General features: G+C 45.1%; 3 protein-coding genes across 3 annotated transcripts; 2 read left to right on the top strand and 1 right to left on the bottom strand.

Annotated features, from left to right (window-relative positions):
- Nucleotides 1-1,554: 1,554 nt before the first annotated feature.
- On the top strand, nucleotides 1,555-4,037 carry MELLADRAFT_78627 (uncharacterized protein; the record flags this gene model as incomplete). The annotated part of the gene is made up of 4 exons (XM_007413598.1): nucleotides 1,555-1,957; nucleotides 2,080-2,400; nucleotides 2,477-3,195; nucleotides 3,259-4,037. The coding sequence occupies 4 exons, from the start codon at nucleotides 1,689-1,691 to the stop codon at nucleotides 3,561-3,563; spliced, it is 1,614 nt and encodes a 537-aa protein (XP_007413660.1).
- Nucleotides 4,038-4,979: 942 nt separating this feature from the next.
- On the top strand, nucleotides 4,980-9,168 carry MELLADRAFT_90365 (uncharacterized protein; the record flags this gene model as incomplete). The annotated part of the gene is made up of 22 exons (XM_007413599.1): nucleotides 4,980-5,280; nucleotides 5,384-5,458; nucleotides 5,518-5,786; nucleotides 5,867-6,080; nucleotides 6,138-6,185; nucleotides 6,264-6,412; nucleotides 6,572-6,644; nucleotides 6,725-6,795; nucleotides 6,863-6,987; nucleotides 7,042-7,276; nucleotides 7,345-7,397; nucleotides 7,457-7,481; nucleotides 7,544-7,596; nucleotides 7,695-7,787; nucleotides 7,868-7,946; nucleotides 8,004-8,034; nucleotides 8,116-8,362; nucleotides 8,428-8,540; nucleotides 8,609-8,643; nucleotides 8,721-8,729; nucleotides 8,801-9,033; nucleotides 9,108-9,168. 22 exons carry the CDS (start codon nucleotides 4,980-4,982, stop codon nucleotides 9,166-9,168), a joined length of 2,592 nt encoding a protein of 863 aa, XP_007413661.1.
- Nucleotides 9,169-10,912: 1,744 nt separating this feature from the next.
- On the bottom strand, nucleotides 10,913-13,280 carry MELLADRAFT_117388 (uncharacterized protein; the record flags this gene model as incomplete). Its single annotated transcript, XM_007413460.1, has 8 exons — nucleotides 10,913-11,463; nucleotides 11,558-11,638; nucleotides 11,701-11,844; nucleotides 11,922-12,006; nucleotides 12,092-12,231; nucleotides 12,296-12,502; nucleotides 12,591-13,033; nucleotides 13,104-13,280. 8 exons carry the CDS (start codon nucleotides 13,204-13,206, stop codon nucleotides 11,221-11,223), a joined length of 1,446 nt encoding a protein of 481 aa, XP_007413522.1.
- Nucleotides 13,281-14,756: the final 1,476 nt, after the last annotated feature.

Raw genomic sequence — 14,756 nt, 5'->3', positions numbered from 1 at the left:
AGTACAGCAGGCTGTATTCGTTTTTGAGAATTGACTACCTCCAACGCGCACCTGAGGTGCCCCCACCCAAGGTTATGCGGCTGCCGTAAATGCCAGATACTTATCTTCCAAGTTGATAATAAGATGCCATCAATCACAATCGATGATGTGATCATCGATTGTGATCGACTGAATGCGGGAATAAGATTACCACGTTCGTCCAATACGCGGCAACTCTGTCATTCCTCTGTCATTCTCCAAACGTCAAATTTTTCCTAGCGATTTCGAGAACTTGACACGAGAGAACCGCGAAGCTGAAAACGAGGGATCACACACATGGCAACTTGTGACAAATCATGTGCGCGCTGGAGGTTGGTTTTTGTGGCCAAACCGCTAAACGTAAATTACAGCTTACGTTTATGTCTAAATGGCTACGTTAAACTTACGTTTACAGAGTCGCGTTGGAGATGCTCTAAGTTGCCAAACCCTCACCCAATCGAGCCACCAAATAGCCATCAATTGGTTGGACAACGAGAAAATAGGACGCATGTGGTGACTTTATCACCACATGTGCCAAATGTACGTCCAATACTGGGACAATACAGTTTGCTGCAAATATTCGGTTGGTACTTCATATTTCGAGTACTGACCGTGTGAAACAGGGTTTGCTGGATATTGAGGCTCACACGGATGGTGAGCTGTTACGTTTCCAGACCGCGCTGGATGGTCGCTTTGTGACCTAGACCTGCAAACGTAAAATACACCTTACATGTATGTCTGAAACGTTACGTTTGCAGGTCTGCGTTGGAGATGCTCTTACCAAACCAAAAAACATTTCTCAACAACGGCTTTTAACTCGAGGTCGTGTATTTTTCCTCTCGAAACAACATTAAATGTATTAAAAATGAAATGGGTTCTTCCTCAAAAGGTGAGCTGTGAATCAGCGCATCCTTCATTTCTTGGTCCCAAGAGAATTCTTCGGGACGTGGAGGAGATAAAGGCTGATAAAGAACAAAAGAAGTGGCTCCCAGCCAGGAGCCAGGAGCCGCAAGGGCCAACACTCACGAGCCAACACCCTCAGACGTGTCGACAAATACAAGTGCCTGCTGGCAGACGTCAAGACTCGCTTCCGGGCAGACGTCAGGACTCGCTTTCGAACTCTGACAAATGACAGGGGCTTTGTACAAGTTAGTGCTCTTGTAGTTTATTTAACAAGTTTCGCGAGAACTGTTCTGGCTTCAAAATGGCATGCGATTCGGAAATAGCTGTGGTTCACAGACGAGGGCGGACTGGGCGGACACAAACCTAGGCATAGGTTATCTTGAGAATGGAAAGGAGGTGTAGAGATACTTTGATGTCAAATCGATAGAGTCTCCCTGTGACTGTCGTCGAGGGAATTGATTTTGCTTGTTCAGTACATTTGAAATAAACAATTAAGCTTCCGATAAACATATCATTCGGGTTACATAAATACACCCGAACCCGCGAAACCAAGATCTTTCAGAAACGTCTCTTCCATTTAGTTACTCTTTATTTTTGGATGATAAGTTCAAGTGTAAAATAAGATTGTAATCGCCAGTTTCATCTCATTCACCTTCAGTCAAGTTGCACTTTCATTAAAGCATGGACTCGCAGACGGACAATTTACCTTGATCAATCTTCAACGTATCTTTGTTTATTTTTGATTCTTGTGTCGGCCAGATCTCGCCATGCTCTTAAAATTTCGTCGTCACATCGAGGAACAGCGCATGGGCCGTACAGCTCGTGGTGATATGTCGCCACACCATGAACGCGGCCCCTCCGCCTCGACCTCTGTGTACCTTAAGCCGGCGCCTCTGATTATGAAACCGAACGGTCTCGCAACAAGTCGACCAGAGGCAATCAAAGCTGTTGCCGTTGGAAGGTTGCCCGATTCAGTAGAAGGTGATGGGCATATGGGGTTGGGTCAGAACGCTCCTGATCAATTGCGCATCAAAAGGTGAGCTGCTTCGCTACGCTTGATACTTTGATGTCGATTTGCTCAAACTTCATTGTATCTTCTGGCGAACTCTCACTAAATCATCACGCTCGTATCATGGGTGTTATCAACGCCGAGTCCAGTTCCAATGCCCCCCGCGACAAAGTTCCCCTCCGACCCTTAAATGCTCCTTTGCCGCGAGGCGCAGCTCCCGTTCAAATGAGGCTGTCGTCCCCGAATTCTCCAACTCAGCCTTCCACAGAACCTTTAAAGAGGACCATCGAATACAATCTGCCTTTGGCATCTCAGTCAGCTCACGAGCTTGCCTTTCCGAAACAATATCAGCTACCGCCCATAACGATATCGCACAGACTTAGCGTAGCTAATTTGCTAAACCAATCATCCGTAAAGGCAGACTCTCGAATAAACAGTCGCGATTTTGGGGATGCCCGGGAAGCTGCTACGTACGTGGCCATCATGCGAATATGCGCCTCTAATTCGCAAGCTTTTGATTCTAACTTCGAGATCAACCTTGTGCAGGTCCGGTGGTAGGCGCAAGCGAAATTCAATTCTACGAAGAGACAGCTGCAACGATTCTCGAAGCAAGTCACTATCGCGTGGAAGTATAGGCAGCGTTCAACTATCTACCCTTCGGCATCAGAACCAACTGGAGACGCTGGCTAAGCTTGATGGAAGTTTGAAAATCACTGCACCATTTACCCGGCGACTTCAAAATCAACTAGAGAAGCTGTCCAAGTTTGAAGTCAGCAAAGAAGCAGCTGCGCCAACGGAAGCGCAGAGCCAAAGCAAAACCGCCACATCGCCGCCCTCTGATAATAGTCGATTTAGTGCACCATTTCTGGACGTGGACACTGAGGAAGATGACGATTCTGAAGGGTCAACGTCGCCGAGCGATTCTTCTGTCCCGCTGGATGCCGCGCCTCCAGGCTTCGCTGAGACCGACTCACGGCGATCATCGATTTCCACAGTCGAAAGCAAGGCAAGCAACAACGCGGATTCCTGTTATTGGAGTAGTAATTCCCTACCCGGATCTTACCCCGGGTCACCTCTGCCAAATGTCAACAATGAGGCAAGCAATGAAACTATGAGTCCTACCCAGAGGACCACCAAGCATTCTCTTCCTCCAAAGATCTCTCTTTCATCTCTCACTACAATCGAACCTTTCCTCAAATTACCGCGACCTGCGCGATTGGAGTCGTACATTGGGACGAACGACTCACTACTTGCCGACTGGATAGGTAAAGGCTATCGAGTCCTTGTTCTAGCCATCGGGGACTTTTTACTGACGAGATATTCTACAGATCGAAGTGAAATCAAAGGAAATTCCACCGCTGCCAAACCACACTTCGAGAATGGAGACCGAGAGAATGAGAAGGGGACCCGAGACGATGGCCAGATACTTCACCATGATCATTGTTCATTGACAGGTTTACTTACAGTTGAGGAAGATCTTGGTCAAAATCAAGATTTCGCTAGTTTAGCTAAGATACTCGAGCTACATGAGCGGATCATCACTGCTGCCCCTTTCCTGGCGTCGAAGAAGAACAGAAATGGTCGACCAAGTTATGTACCATTCAAGTCATCGCGTTCGCCACGACGTACATAGAGCTCCTGGCCTACGTTTTATTGATATCTATCAGGATCGTATGATTGGTCCGAGGGTTTATAACTTTTGAGAAGAAACCCAGTCTTGTCAATCACATCAAAATAGCGCGCGTGTCAGAAAGCATCCGACGAATCACGCATACACTCGAATCCATTGCGTATATTTGTGGTGCACTTCCACGATCAACTTTTTTGTGCATATTTGACTTGTATTCTAATCTCATTCATTATTGCAATTTGTGAACTAGTTGAGTTGTTTACCTGTTTTTATTTATCGTCGTTTTGCATTTTCTTTTCCGCATTTCTCTTGTCATACAATCCTAGCTGTCTTTTTGTTGTCATTCACTATCACTCGTTAAGCACTAAATCTCTAGATTTCATATCACCGCCAAACCAATGTGCGTTGTTTATAAGCATATATATGATGGGTCAATTGTTAGAGCACCAGTCCATGGTGGCCAAGTCATACAATGTGACTATCCAAACCCTAAGGGGGAAATGAACATCAACATATTCCTGATATACCCACCGAGGCCCAAGAGGTGATCTACAAGTCTTGAGCAGTAAAATGTAGTGAAATATCCAATATATCACAAGTCCAATTGTGCAGATGTTTATGGCAGCCCGAAGCCGAGGCACGAGGGGCTTGCGAAAGCTTGCGAATTAAAATATTTGGAAATGCCCTCAGAGTCGCAGCGCAAATTTAGCCAAAATTACGTCACATTCGCAAGGATCACTTCCTCTTGTCTCTCTGATCAGCCATGTTAACGTGGCAACAGGGAAGCGACAACTAAATCGGTTACTTGACAATGTCACTGTGCTGTAGTGGGCCGCATATGTCAGCTATTTTAACTGGTATGAGGCCACAAAATCCTCTGTGGTACATAGTGTGAAAGAAGTTGAACACCACATACAGACAAACTCATATTTAACACACCTAGGAGGTTTTCAAAGAGAACAAAGGGAAAGACAAACGGGTTCCAAGGGATTCGTGATTTTCCAACATGACGCAATACTTGATAAATTGAAGACATCGTCATAGCTTTCGATCATGGGTTATGCCTCGGTGAATTACGTGCAAGCGCTTTTGGTGAGTCACGTCCAGTTATGAATCAACGCGAGATGGGCTTTGATAAGCTCAACAGGATCTGGAGATTCTGCTTGGAGAAGTTATGCTTCACTTTCAAATCCGCATTTGGCAGTAGATTGGCAAGTGGTAGACTAAGTGGAACTTAAGGAAATGCTGAGGTCGATTACAAGTTGATACACATTTGCCACATCTCTCCATCACAACCTCATCAGTTATCTTACAATACCTCATCATATCATTCACACTTATTCGCATCTTGCACCACACCAATTTTTCATCCAGTAACATCAGCTTCGATTTCGGTCACCTTTGAGTGCTTCCCGAGAAATGAAAGACCGCGAGCCATCCTCGAGACGGGCCAAATCTACCTCTCAGCCCGGCGACACGAATCCTCAACGCCGAGTTTTGAAGAATCCTCAGGCCACGCTAGATAGCGATTCATGTCCATCGGATGATAGTTTCACAAACGAGATGGCTCGACATATCGAAGAAGAGCGCCAGTATTATGAGACGAATCGTGGAAAATCTAGAATAAAGCCTTTCCAACCCTCTAAGCGTCCTATGACAGACGAAGACGAGGATGAGAAGAGGCCAGAACTGAAAGCTCGAAAATGGCGTCCTAAAGAAGGTCAATCGCGGACCTACCTATCATAGCTCCTTTTGTTTTTGAAAGTAGAACCCTTACCAATGATACTAATGCCTCCGCGAACCTTTGGACTATAACCGGGCAGGACGACCTCCCGAACATATGACCCCAGCGGAAGCCGCTCAGCAACGCAAATATAACCCCCTGATCAAATTGCTGGGTAAATCACCTCGCCCAGCCTATTTGGAGCGCAATCCTGACATGATTCCACACCCGCAGATATCAAAATCACTATCGTAGACGCAAAGGATGGGACTGTGCCTCCGGAAGCCTCTGATAACGATTTGCCTCAACGTATAAACAAAAAGGCTTCCAGACTCAAGGCGCCTGCTCACAGTGGCCCACACAATCTGGGCGAGCAGGCTACCTCGCTGTCGTCCAAGGACAACTCGCTGTCATCACGGACTGATCCCACTCCCCGCAAACGTCCAGCCGCCCAGGAACTGGATGATACCCGTCCGACCAAAAGAGACAGACACCAAAAGATGGTAGACCGTAACATACATGATATTGAGACCTCCACATCTTTCACTGATGTTCGCTCCCCTCCGAACCTTGAGTATCGTAGGCCCTAAGCTATCCCAGGATTGAAATTGACACCAGACCGAATTTCCCGATCGAAAATGCCGAGCAAGACTCCATCGGCGCCCTTGACTTTGCCGACGGGTTTACCCTGACAGCAAACATCAACCGCTTCCTGCGTTCTTATCAACGTGATGGTGTGAACTTTTTGCTCAGTCATTATCAGGCCAGAAATGGGGCAATCTTAGCCGATGACATGGGTGAGTGCAACTTCGACCAATACATCAAGGAATCTCTGATTTTGATTTACTCCGCAGGCCTTGGGAAGACAATCCAAGTTATATCGTTCTTGGCGGTAATTATGGGTAAGGCCAGATTCCTTCTTCAAAGCAGAGACGCCCAAATCTGACGTTGATCACTAATATTTCTGGCATCTTTTGTAGCTAAAACAGGAAATGTTCAAGATGTAGGTCGCCGGAGGCAGAAAGTTAACGCCAGTAAGAAGTCGTATCGGCCTTCTGCATTGGGTCCGACGTGCCTTGTTATATGTCCGAACAGTGTGATTGACAATTGGGCCAGAGAATTAGAAACGGTTCGTCATGGTGCTGTCTCTTGAGTTGCATGTCTCCACGAAACATTCCCTTTACTAACCTCTTCCTTTCAAACAGTGGGGCTACTTCGAGGTATATGGTAATTCTCCATTCGAGTGGCTTGACTGCTTATCACATTGATTGTGCGTTGTGGATTTCAGGTTGGCATCCTCAGCAGCACTACAGATGTTGCTCATACTCTCAGGCGCTTCAAAGCAGGCGCTTACGACATCTGTGAGTTTTGATCATTGGATCTACCAAGCTAAGCAGCCTACTAACCACGAGTTTCTGAACACGATTAAACATCGGAAAAGTAATTTCCGGCTTCAATTGTGCAACCAGAATGATCGATGAGATATATGATCTTGACTTTAGTGTTGTGATAGTGAGTTCTTGCAAAGATTTCAAATCAACTCTATCCTGTAATGCCAATCTGGATGTGTCGTTTTCAGGTTGATGAAGCGCAAAGACTGAAAAATCCAACGACGGCAACCTACCGAGCCTGTCAGAGGTTCAAGACAAATGTTCGATTTGGCCTTACTGTAAGATCAGATTACTTTGTTCAAAGAGGATTTACGTCAGTCACAACAGCTCAAGGTTGATAATTTCTTATCCTGCGCGTGTCTCTCAGGGTACTGCTATGCAAAACAATCTTGCGTGAGTACACAATTTCGAACCTTGAAGAGTTTCAACACGCTCAAAGCGATTTTCTGGTCCACACGACATCTAGCGAACTTCACACCTTATTTGATTGGGCCAGGCCATTTGCCCTTGGCACTTACCATATGTGGAAGGCCTTTGTGTCTGACCCAATTCTCCATTCCCGAAAGGCCAATGCGTCTCGGTCTGAAATCAAACTGGGTAAAGTAAGTCAAGACTCGATTTTATCTTCTAACTCAAAACCTGATTATCCTGCGTTTAACTTTTTATACAGGCACGTGCCCTAGCTTTGGTGAACAATTGTTGGCCCGATCTTCAATTAAGGAGGTGAGCTAGATTGTATTGCTTCCACAACATCTGCTCCGCTGACATCTCCTTGATTGTAGAACAAAAGCGGAGATTTTACACGAGGTTAGCAACCAACTCCTTACATACCTGCAAATCGAAACTATTATTCACGCCTTCTTGTCTAGTTACCGTCTAAGAGTGATCGCATCGTGTTGTGCCCTATGACTGCTTCCCAGAGGTAACTGATCATTTCGAATTTTCAATCTGGTGATTAAGACATACGTGCTGTATCAACTGATTCATATGGCATCTTCGATCTCGCGGTGTGATATTTAGGACTGCCTACAAAAACCTCTTGGCGAGTGACGATGTGGTCAATATGATGAAACACACTGAACCGTGTCCCTGCGGTCGAAAGAATACAAAACGGTGATTTTTTTCATTTATCCCCAACAGATCACAACATATCCCGCTCACTACTCACTGTACTCAACTGGATCGTCTTCCAGTCAACCCTTGCCTCGCGGTAAATGTTGTGATCAGGGCTGGTCTAAGAGAATATTCCAAAACCTGACGGTCTGCATGAAAGTAAATCACTCTCCCAAATTCACCTTCAATCCATTTGCTGATGAACCCACATTGTAGATTGCGAACCATCTAGCATTACTCTATCCTAGTATGTTTTCCTTGTGATTTTTATCTACCACATCAGCTTAACTGATGTTGCTTCCGAACTAAATTTACGTCTTGGCTACAGACAAAGAAGACCGCACAGAAAAATACGACCAGGACAGAGAGTTCATCAAAAAGCTGTTCCCAGGAGACTGGACTCATAGGAAGCACCACTATTCCGCTGACGCTGACACTGAATTATGTGGGAAATGGCTAGTCCTTAAACCGCTACTCCAGCAATGGAAGAAGGAAGGTGCAAAGGTCTTGATCTTTTCACAGTGGACCAAAATGATGGACATTTTAAGCTACTGGCTCGAGCAAGATTTTCCTGGGTTAGATAGACCGTCTCACTCTACTCTCAGATCGTTTAAGTTTATTGACCTTTATCTTTTGTTAGATTTGTTCGTCTCGATGGAAAAGTTCCGACTGCCGAGCGCATGGCAAGAGTCGACGAGTTTCAGCGCGATCCCGACAAATTTATATTTCTTGCCAGTACATTGGCTGGTGGCGGTAAGTCTGCTGTCTATACAAAGTGTCCCGACTCAGTTCTGATGTTTTCAACTGGGAACGTCGTGTAGTCGGTCTCAACCTGACTGCGGCAAACAAAGTTGTGGTGAATAGGTTGTCTCTGACGTCGTTGTAAAGTTGTTACCATGTTGTTACTGACAAAATGAATGTTGAACCACCTAGATATTCGACGTACAGTCCCTTTGATACATTACCTTAGAGCATGTTCGCACTCAACTGATTCGGATTGATTTCTCTCATAGCCATCATGGAATCCCAGTAGTGATGCACAAGCAATGGACCGAGTCTGTCGGATTGGTCAAAAACGAAGCGTCGAATGTCTTCGGTTGATCGCCCTTGGCACAGCGGAAGAACTTATCTACCATAGACAAGTTTACAAGACTCACCTTGCGGAAGTAGCGAACACGGCGCGACAACCTGCCAGAAAATTCATAGGAGTGCAAGGTGACAAGAAGGACCAAGGGAACATGTGGGGGTAAGCAGTCTTGATATGGATTGGGAAAAGGCTGTGCCAAAAGTCGTCGGACTGACTGCTAATACGGTCACTAGTGTCAAGAACATATTCCGACTTGAACCAGGGAAGATTGGAGACCAGGACATTGATGGGTAGGGACGATCGTCTATTTTGACTTGACAACAGTTACTGATATTCAAAAACATCATATCTATATTTCATTGGCAAAAGAGACACTGCGGGCGAGGTTTGTGCATTCCATCAGTGTATAGATATAGATGATTCTCTTACATGTGTCGCTTTCATCAATATAGGTACTATTTGCCTTGAACCACCTCGCAACAGAAGGTGCCGCGGGATTGGATGTAAGTGAACTCACTCATCCAACAAGTGAAGCTTTCTTGCTGATAGCAGGTTGTGAGCAGTACGTTGATGATCAGAAAGCCATCATCAAACCCTTCAATTTACCGCAAGAAGGTAAGTGACCAGACTGTCTTCTATGGTCGGTTAATACGATCTTGTCACGCGCTGATTTACTCTTCCACCATTTTCTAGACGTCGCTCTGCCTGCAGACTCTAGCGAGGCGGTTCTACGCAGCTGTCGCGCAGCCAGCTGCTTATCAGATGGAGTATGTTTCCCCCCCCCCCGAGATTCCCAGTCTTCTTGCTGATGTTTTGGTGTGCATTTGTCCGCGTCATGTAGGATACGACCGAAGTGAACCAACGGAATATTCAACCCAACAATAACTCTGTACAGGTGAGAGTTCATGACCCCTTTTGAGAGAATATCTGTTTATTGATTGAGGTCATCAGCTCGATGATTCAAGTGCCGTTCGTGAGATCAGGACGATAAATCGCCAGTCAAAATATGCTACAAGGCACACCAAAACGTTGCTCAATGCACAGGATAATGGAGCAGCAGTCAAAGACAAGGGTGGTGACACGGCCCGAGACGACTCGCCCATCGAGACAAATGAGGATGCTGAACTCATCCAACGTCTTCAAGCTCAGTGCGATGAGGTTAGACAACGAAGAGTTGACTTGAATCAAGGTACGCCCTGTATTGTAAACGCGGCGGCTTGTGCCGTTCCATCTTTGTCGTTGCATGTCTGATATCTATATGCTCTCGTGTTGGGTGTTTGTACTTTAGTGATGGGCTCACGTTATGAGTCTCAAGCACATTTAGCGAGAACATTTTTCAGCTGGCAAAAGAAGAAGCAGGAAAAGTTTATGAAATCGATACGAGAGAGGTTCTAGGTCCGTCCAGCGAGATTGTTTTGTATGCACGTCTTCATGGTTGGCAAGATTCAGTTTGAAGAACAAGCAGAAAGCCTGAAGTGTATGATTGGTCAATTCCAGGAGGTGCCTTGGTTGTGTACATTTGTATATTCAGTGTTTTGAACGGATGTTTCTAGGTAAGTTTCCACACTATTATTTCCTTTATTCGGAAGGTTGCTCATTCGTCTTTCGTGACGGCAGTACCATGTCCTAAGAGTGTTTTCTTCGTTCTTTGATTCGTCATTCTCTGAATTTTTCGTCATCTCAAGATGGTTTCTTTCGCGATTCGTTCTCATTCATCTTACTCTGGTATATATGTTGTGGAATAATTTGTACCTAATCACACCCAAAGCTCATAAAATTGTATCACATCCCTCAGTGGCTTCAATCTTGTTTTCACGCTCTTGTAAAATACCATCAGTTAGTAGGGCCGAGGCGCCGTTTTCTTGACATTCACACTCGTCATCAATGTACACTACATACCTTGCTCAAGATTGTAAATGGTGCTATGTTTCACTTTATCAAATACTTAATTAATCTCTTGATCTGCCATAAGCTGCTATATCAATATAGTGATTAAACGATGAACGTCAATTTTCAGGCTCTATAGAAGGTTGGGTATGATTCACATTCCAATCTCTTTTCAAGGAGGGTGAAATGCGCTGTGTTTGACAAGGTAATTCAACTAAGTACAAGATCCGAGACAGTCCAACACGCCTTGATGGCAAAGCAGTACTTGTGACAAGAACTAATATAGCTTTCAGCGACCTACGACAATATCAAAGCAGCATAGAAGGTTGATTGCCATCCATTGGTCAAATTTGAATTAGTGAACACGGGGGAAATTAGGGGCGAATACGATTTAGTAACCTTGTAAGGATTTTTATGCGATACCAAGGATTGATGAGAGCGGGAAACAGGACATAAAGATCAAGGTCTAAGAGATTCTCTGATTCGTTCGATTTGCTTGAGGACTGCACTCTTGCTAGTTCCACCATAAACGTCTCGCCTTTCAACAGATTTCTCATAGTCAAATACGTCTGCTACATCCTCGGTGAAGAGGGGACATATGCTTTGAAGCTGAGCGAGGGTTAGTTGTGAAAGTGGAACACCCATCTGTTCCGCCATCTTCACTGCGGAACCTGAGATATGATGTGTTTCACGAAAGGGAACCTGAGAGTCAAAGCATGTTAAGTGAGTCCATGCACCTGATTTCAAGACATTCAGGTAGAAAGAAAGTATGGGAGACCACTAGAATAAAACTCACCCCTTTTCGCACCAGGTACTCGGCCAAGTCAGTTGCCAACATATCAGGCGACAATGCCCCTACTAGCTTGTTTGTGTTTATCTTACAGAAAAAAGCATGGTCGATAAATGATTTACGGCTGTACAGATGATGAGATATCTTACCTTCATGGTAGTGATCACCCCTTCGAAGATCCTGAGCGCGGAACCGATCGTGTCAGCAGCATCAAACATGGGTTCTTTGTCTTCTTGTAAGTCCTTGTTGTAAGTGGATGGAAGACCTTTAAGAGTCATCAAGAAACCCGAGAGCTGTTTGTTGATCCAGAGTGTTGAGAACTTGTCAGACGGTGCACGAGGCTACCAAAAATCTTACTACTCAGACAGACCTGGCCAAATGTCCTTCCTGACTTTCCACGTAACAATTCAAGGGAGTCTGGATTTTTCTTTTGAGGCATTATACTCGAACCCGTACTGTGATCAAGATAGAAGAATGATTAGTCATATCATCATAAAATGGCGTTGGTGCTAGATTGAGGTGAACGAGAGTGATGATTACCTATAAGCGTCAGATAATGTTACAAAGCCAAACTCCGCAGAGGAATAGATAATCAAATCTTCTGCAAAACGACTCATGTGGATCATCGTCATTGTGCACCAGAATAAAAATTCCGCCACAAAATCTCGATCAGAGACCGCCTATGAGGATGAGAGAAACATTCATTTTCTACTTGAATACTTGAATCGAGATATATGTACTAACATGCATGGAATTGACCGAGAGACTGTTGAAACGTAAGTCATTCAAAAGCAATTCGCGGTCAATGCTGAAAGGGTTTCCGGCCAGAGGGCCCGATCCAAGAGGTAGAACCGAGATCCTAGGGACCATATCTTGAAGTCGAGACAAGTCTGAAGTGAAAGCGCAAGCGTGCGACATGAGAAAGTGTGACCATCTGATGGGTTGCGCACGCTGAGCACACACGCAAAAATTAGGTGATCATGAGTGAAGGTCGTGACTACATCGTGCATACTCAAGCAGAGCCAATCAGACTACAAACCTGCAGATGAGTGTATCCTGGCATCAAGACATCAATTTCCTGTTCAGCTCGTTGTGTGATCACGGATATGAAGTCTTGCAAGTAGTACATGATCTTCTCAGTCTCCTCCATTAGCCAAATTCGCATATCGGTTGCTACCTGGTCATTTCGACTTCTACCAGTATGTAGTTTGCCTGCAGCCTTTCCTATCTTTTCCGAAAGTCGACGCTCATTTGCAGTATGAATGTCCTCGTCGTCAGCAGTAGGTTTAAAGGTGCCATTTTCCCACTCTGATTCGACTTCTTTGAGACCTCTTTTGATCAAATCGGCTTCTTCAGCACTGATGATCCCAGCCCGGAAGAGACACATTGCATATGCGATAGAACCAGAGATGTCAGCTTTGTAGAGCCTCTTGTCGTAGGACAGAGATTGGTTGAATTCGTGCATGATAGGATCAGTTGCGCCTGTGTAAAGTAATGGGATTGTTCGTCAGTAGATCGTATAAAGCGTCAATTGAGGGATTGGGATCTTGACCTGTAAATCGTCCACCCCATAGTTTTCGCTCTGAGACCTTTTCCTCTGAGATCTTGGATTCCGGTGCTTCATGCTGGACCTTTTCTTGAGTTTGGTTAGTCATTTTATTGCTTGAATGCTTGACTTGAATGGCTTTCGAAATCGTTGGCGATGGTATGTATCTTTCCTTGGTATTGGGTTGTACAATTACATACACACGCCCACTTCAAAAAATTTTTGAGTCTTCCCTGCATACAGCCTTAACCTAACAGTCGCCGCGAAAGGTCATCTTAAAACTTAGGATTCCACTATTTTGAGCCCGGTCGAGAAATTCCCGTAGCCCGTTTGTTTTGGGGCATTACTCGACCTCCCCGATGAAACCCGAGAGACTTATGCCAAATTTGGCCTGAGCCGGACATCAAGGGGCTACATGCTTGGGCTCAAAAACATATCGCAGCCTTGATTTCTACACATTCGTGCCCTACTTCTCAGAGTTGGGCTACACAACTCTTGAAAGGGCTTCAGAGAGCTCCTGCGCCCGGACCGGCCCTTCCATGCACGGACTATGTGGCCACGAGGTAGCCACACAAGCTACCAAGCACATAGGAGAATACATACATAAAGGTCAACTAACCCTCCTTCCACCTTATGTTTCCTCCGTCCGTCGTACTAAGTTTACTTTCTTCAACCCAGGTCTGAACATTCTCGGCCGTTAACAATTTGCGAGTATTGTTTGTTCCTTTGGGAAAATTTTGAGTTTTTGAAATAAAGGCTGTCCACTTTCCAGAGTCCTTGAAAATCGACTTCTTGATCAACGGTGTCATTGATTTTCCAGTAGCAATGTTGATTGCTGCTTCAGCACATGCAGCCTTCAGTTGTTCCAAGTCAAATTGAGTTGAGCTCCAGTGAACCGCACAGTGTGTGCCCTTATAAAGTGCAAAACCCGACTTTTCCTCCTTGTCTAGTACAAAGAATTCACAATCAAAATAAAAAACAAACTCTTCATTCTCCTCAGGTTGGAGTGGTCCTCTTTCAGCTGCTGTTGGTGATGTCTGTGGAATCAAAGTGTGATCAAAAACAAATCAGACAGTGCATTAATCAAATGTTGAAGCAAAAGCATGGAGAAATATAACCATACCTCAGGTAAATCCAGAGTCAAATCCAGAAAGAGAGGGTTCATGTGGGGGTGTAAAACCATGTTGATTTAAGAAAATATCAATATATGAATGGAATGGGACCCAGGGGGTTGAAACCAATCCTACAGCAGGCTGTGATTTTGGGACCCTGAAGTTTTTTTGGGTGCATCGGATTTGGATTTTGGGGACCTGCGCAGCAGCTGCACAGCAGGCTGCGGCCAAATTCGAGCTCACTTCTCTTTCATCAGCGGTCGACCCGGTCAACTTTTTTAGCAAAGGTAGTATCCAGTTCAAACACCCTTCAACCTTTAACAATTGCACAACCCCACAACTCCCACAACCCCATTAATTACTCACATTGCATTATACACACACATCAGCACCATACTCTCTCTGAAGCTTAATTCACTATGTCCACTCCAACCCCACCCGCCTCGCTCACAGTGTTGACATCCAAAGAATTGGAGCCTGCGCGAAGCGCGGAAAAATTCCGCGCGGATATTGGAAGTGCGGAATTTGTACAGACCTATACAGGCTG

Source organism: Melampsora larici-populina, assembly GCF_000204055.1.
Source record: "Melampsora larici-populina 98AG31 unplaced genomic scaffold MELLAscaffold_37, whole genome shotgun sequence".
Lineage (NCBI taxonomy): Eukaryota > Fungi > Basidiomycota > Pucciniomycetes > Pucciniales > Melampsoraceae > Melampsora > Melampsora laricis-populina.
The sequence above is the reverse complement of the archived record's forward strand: the minus strand, read 5'-3'. Positions and strand labels throughout refer to the sequence as shown.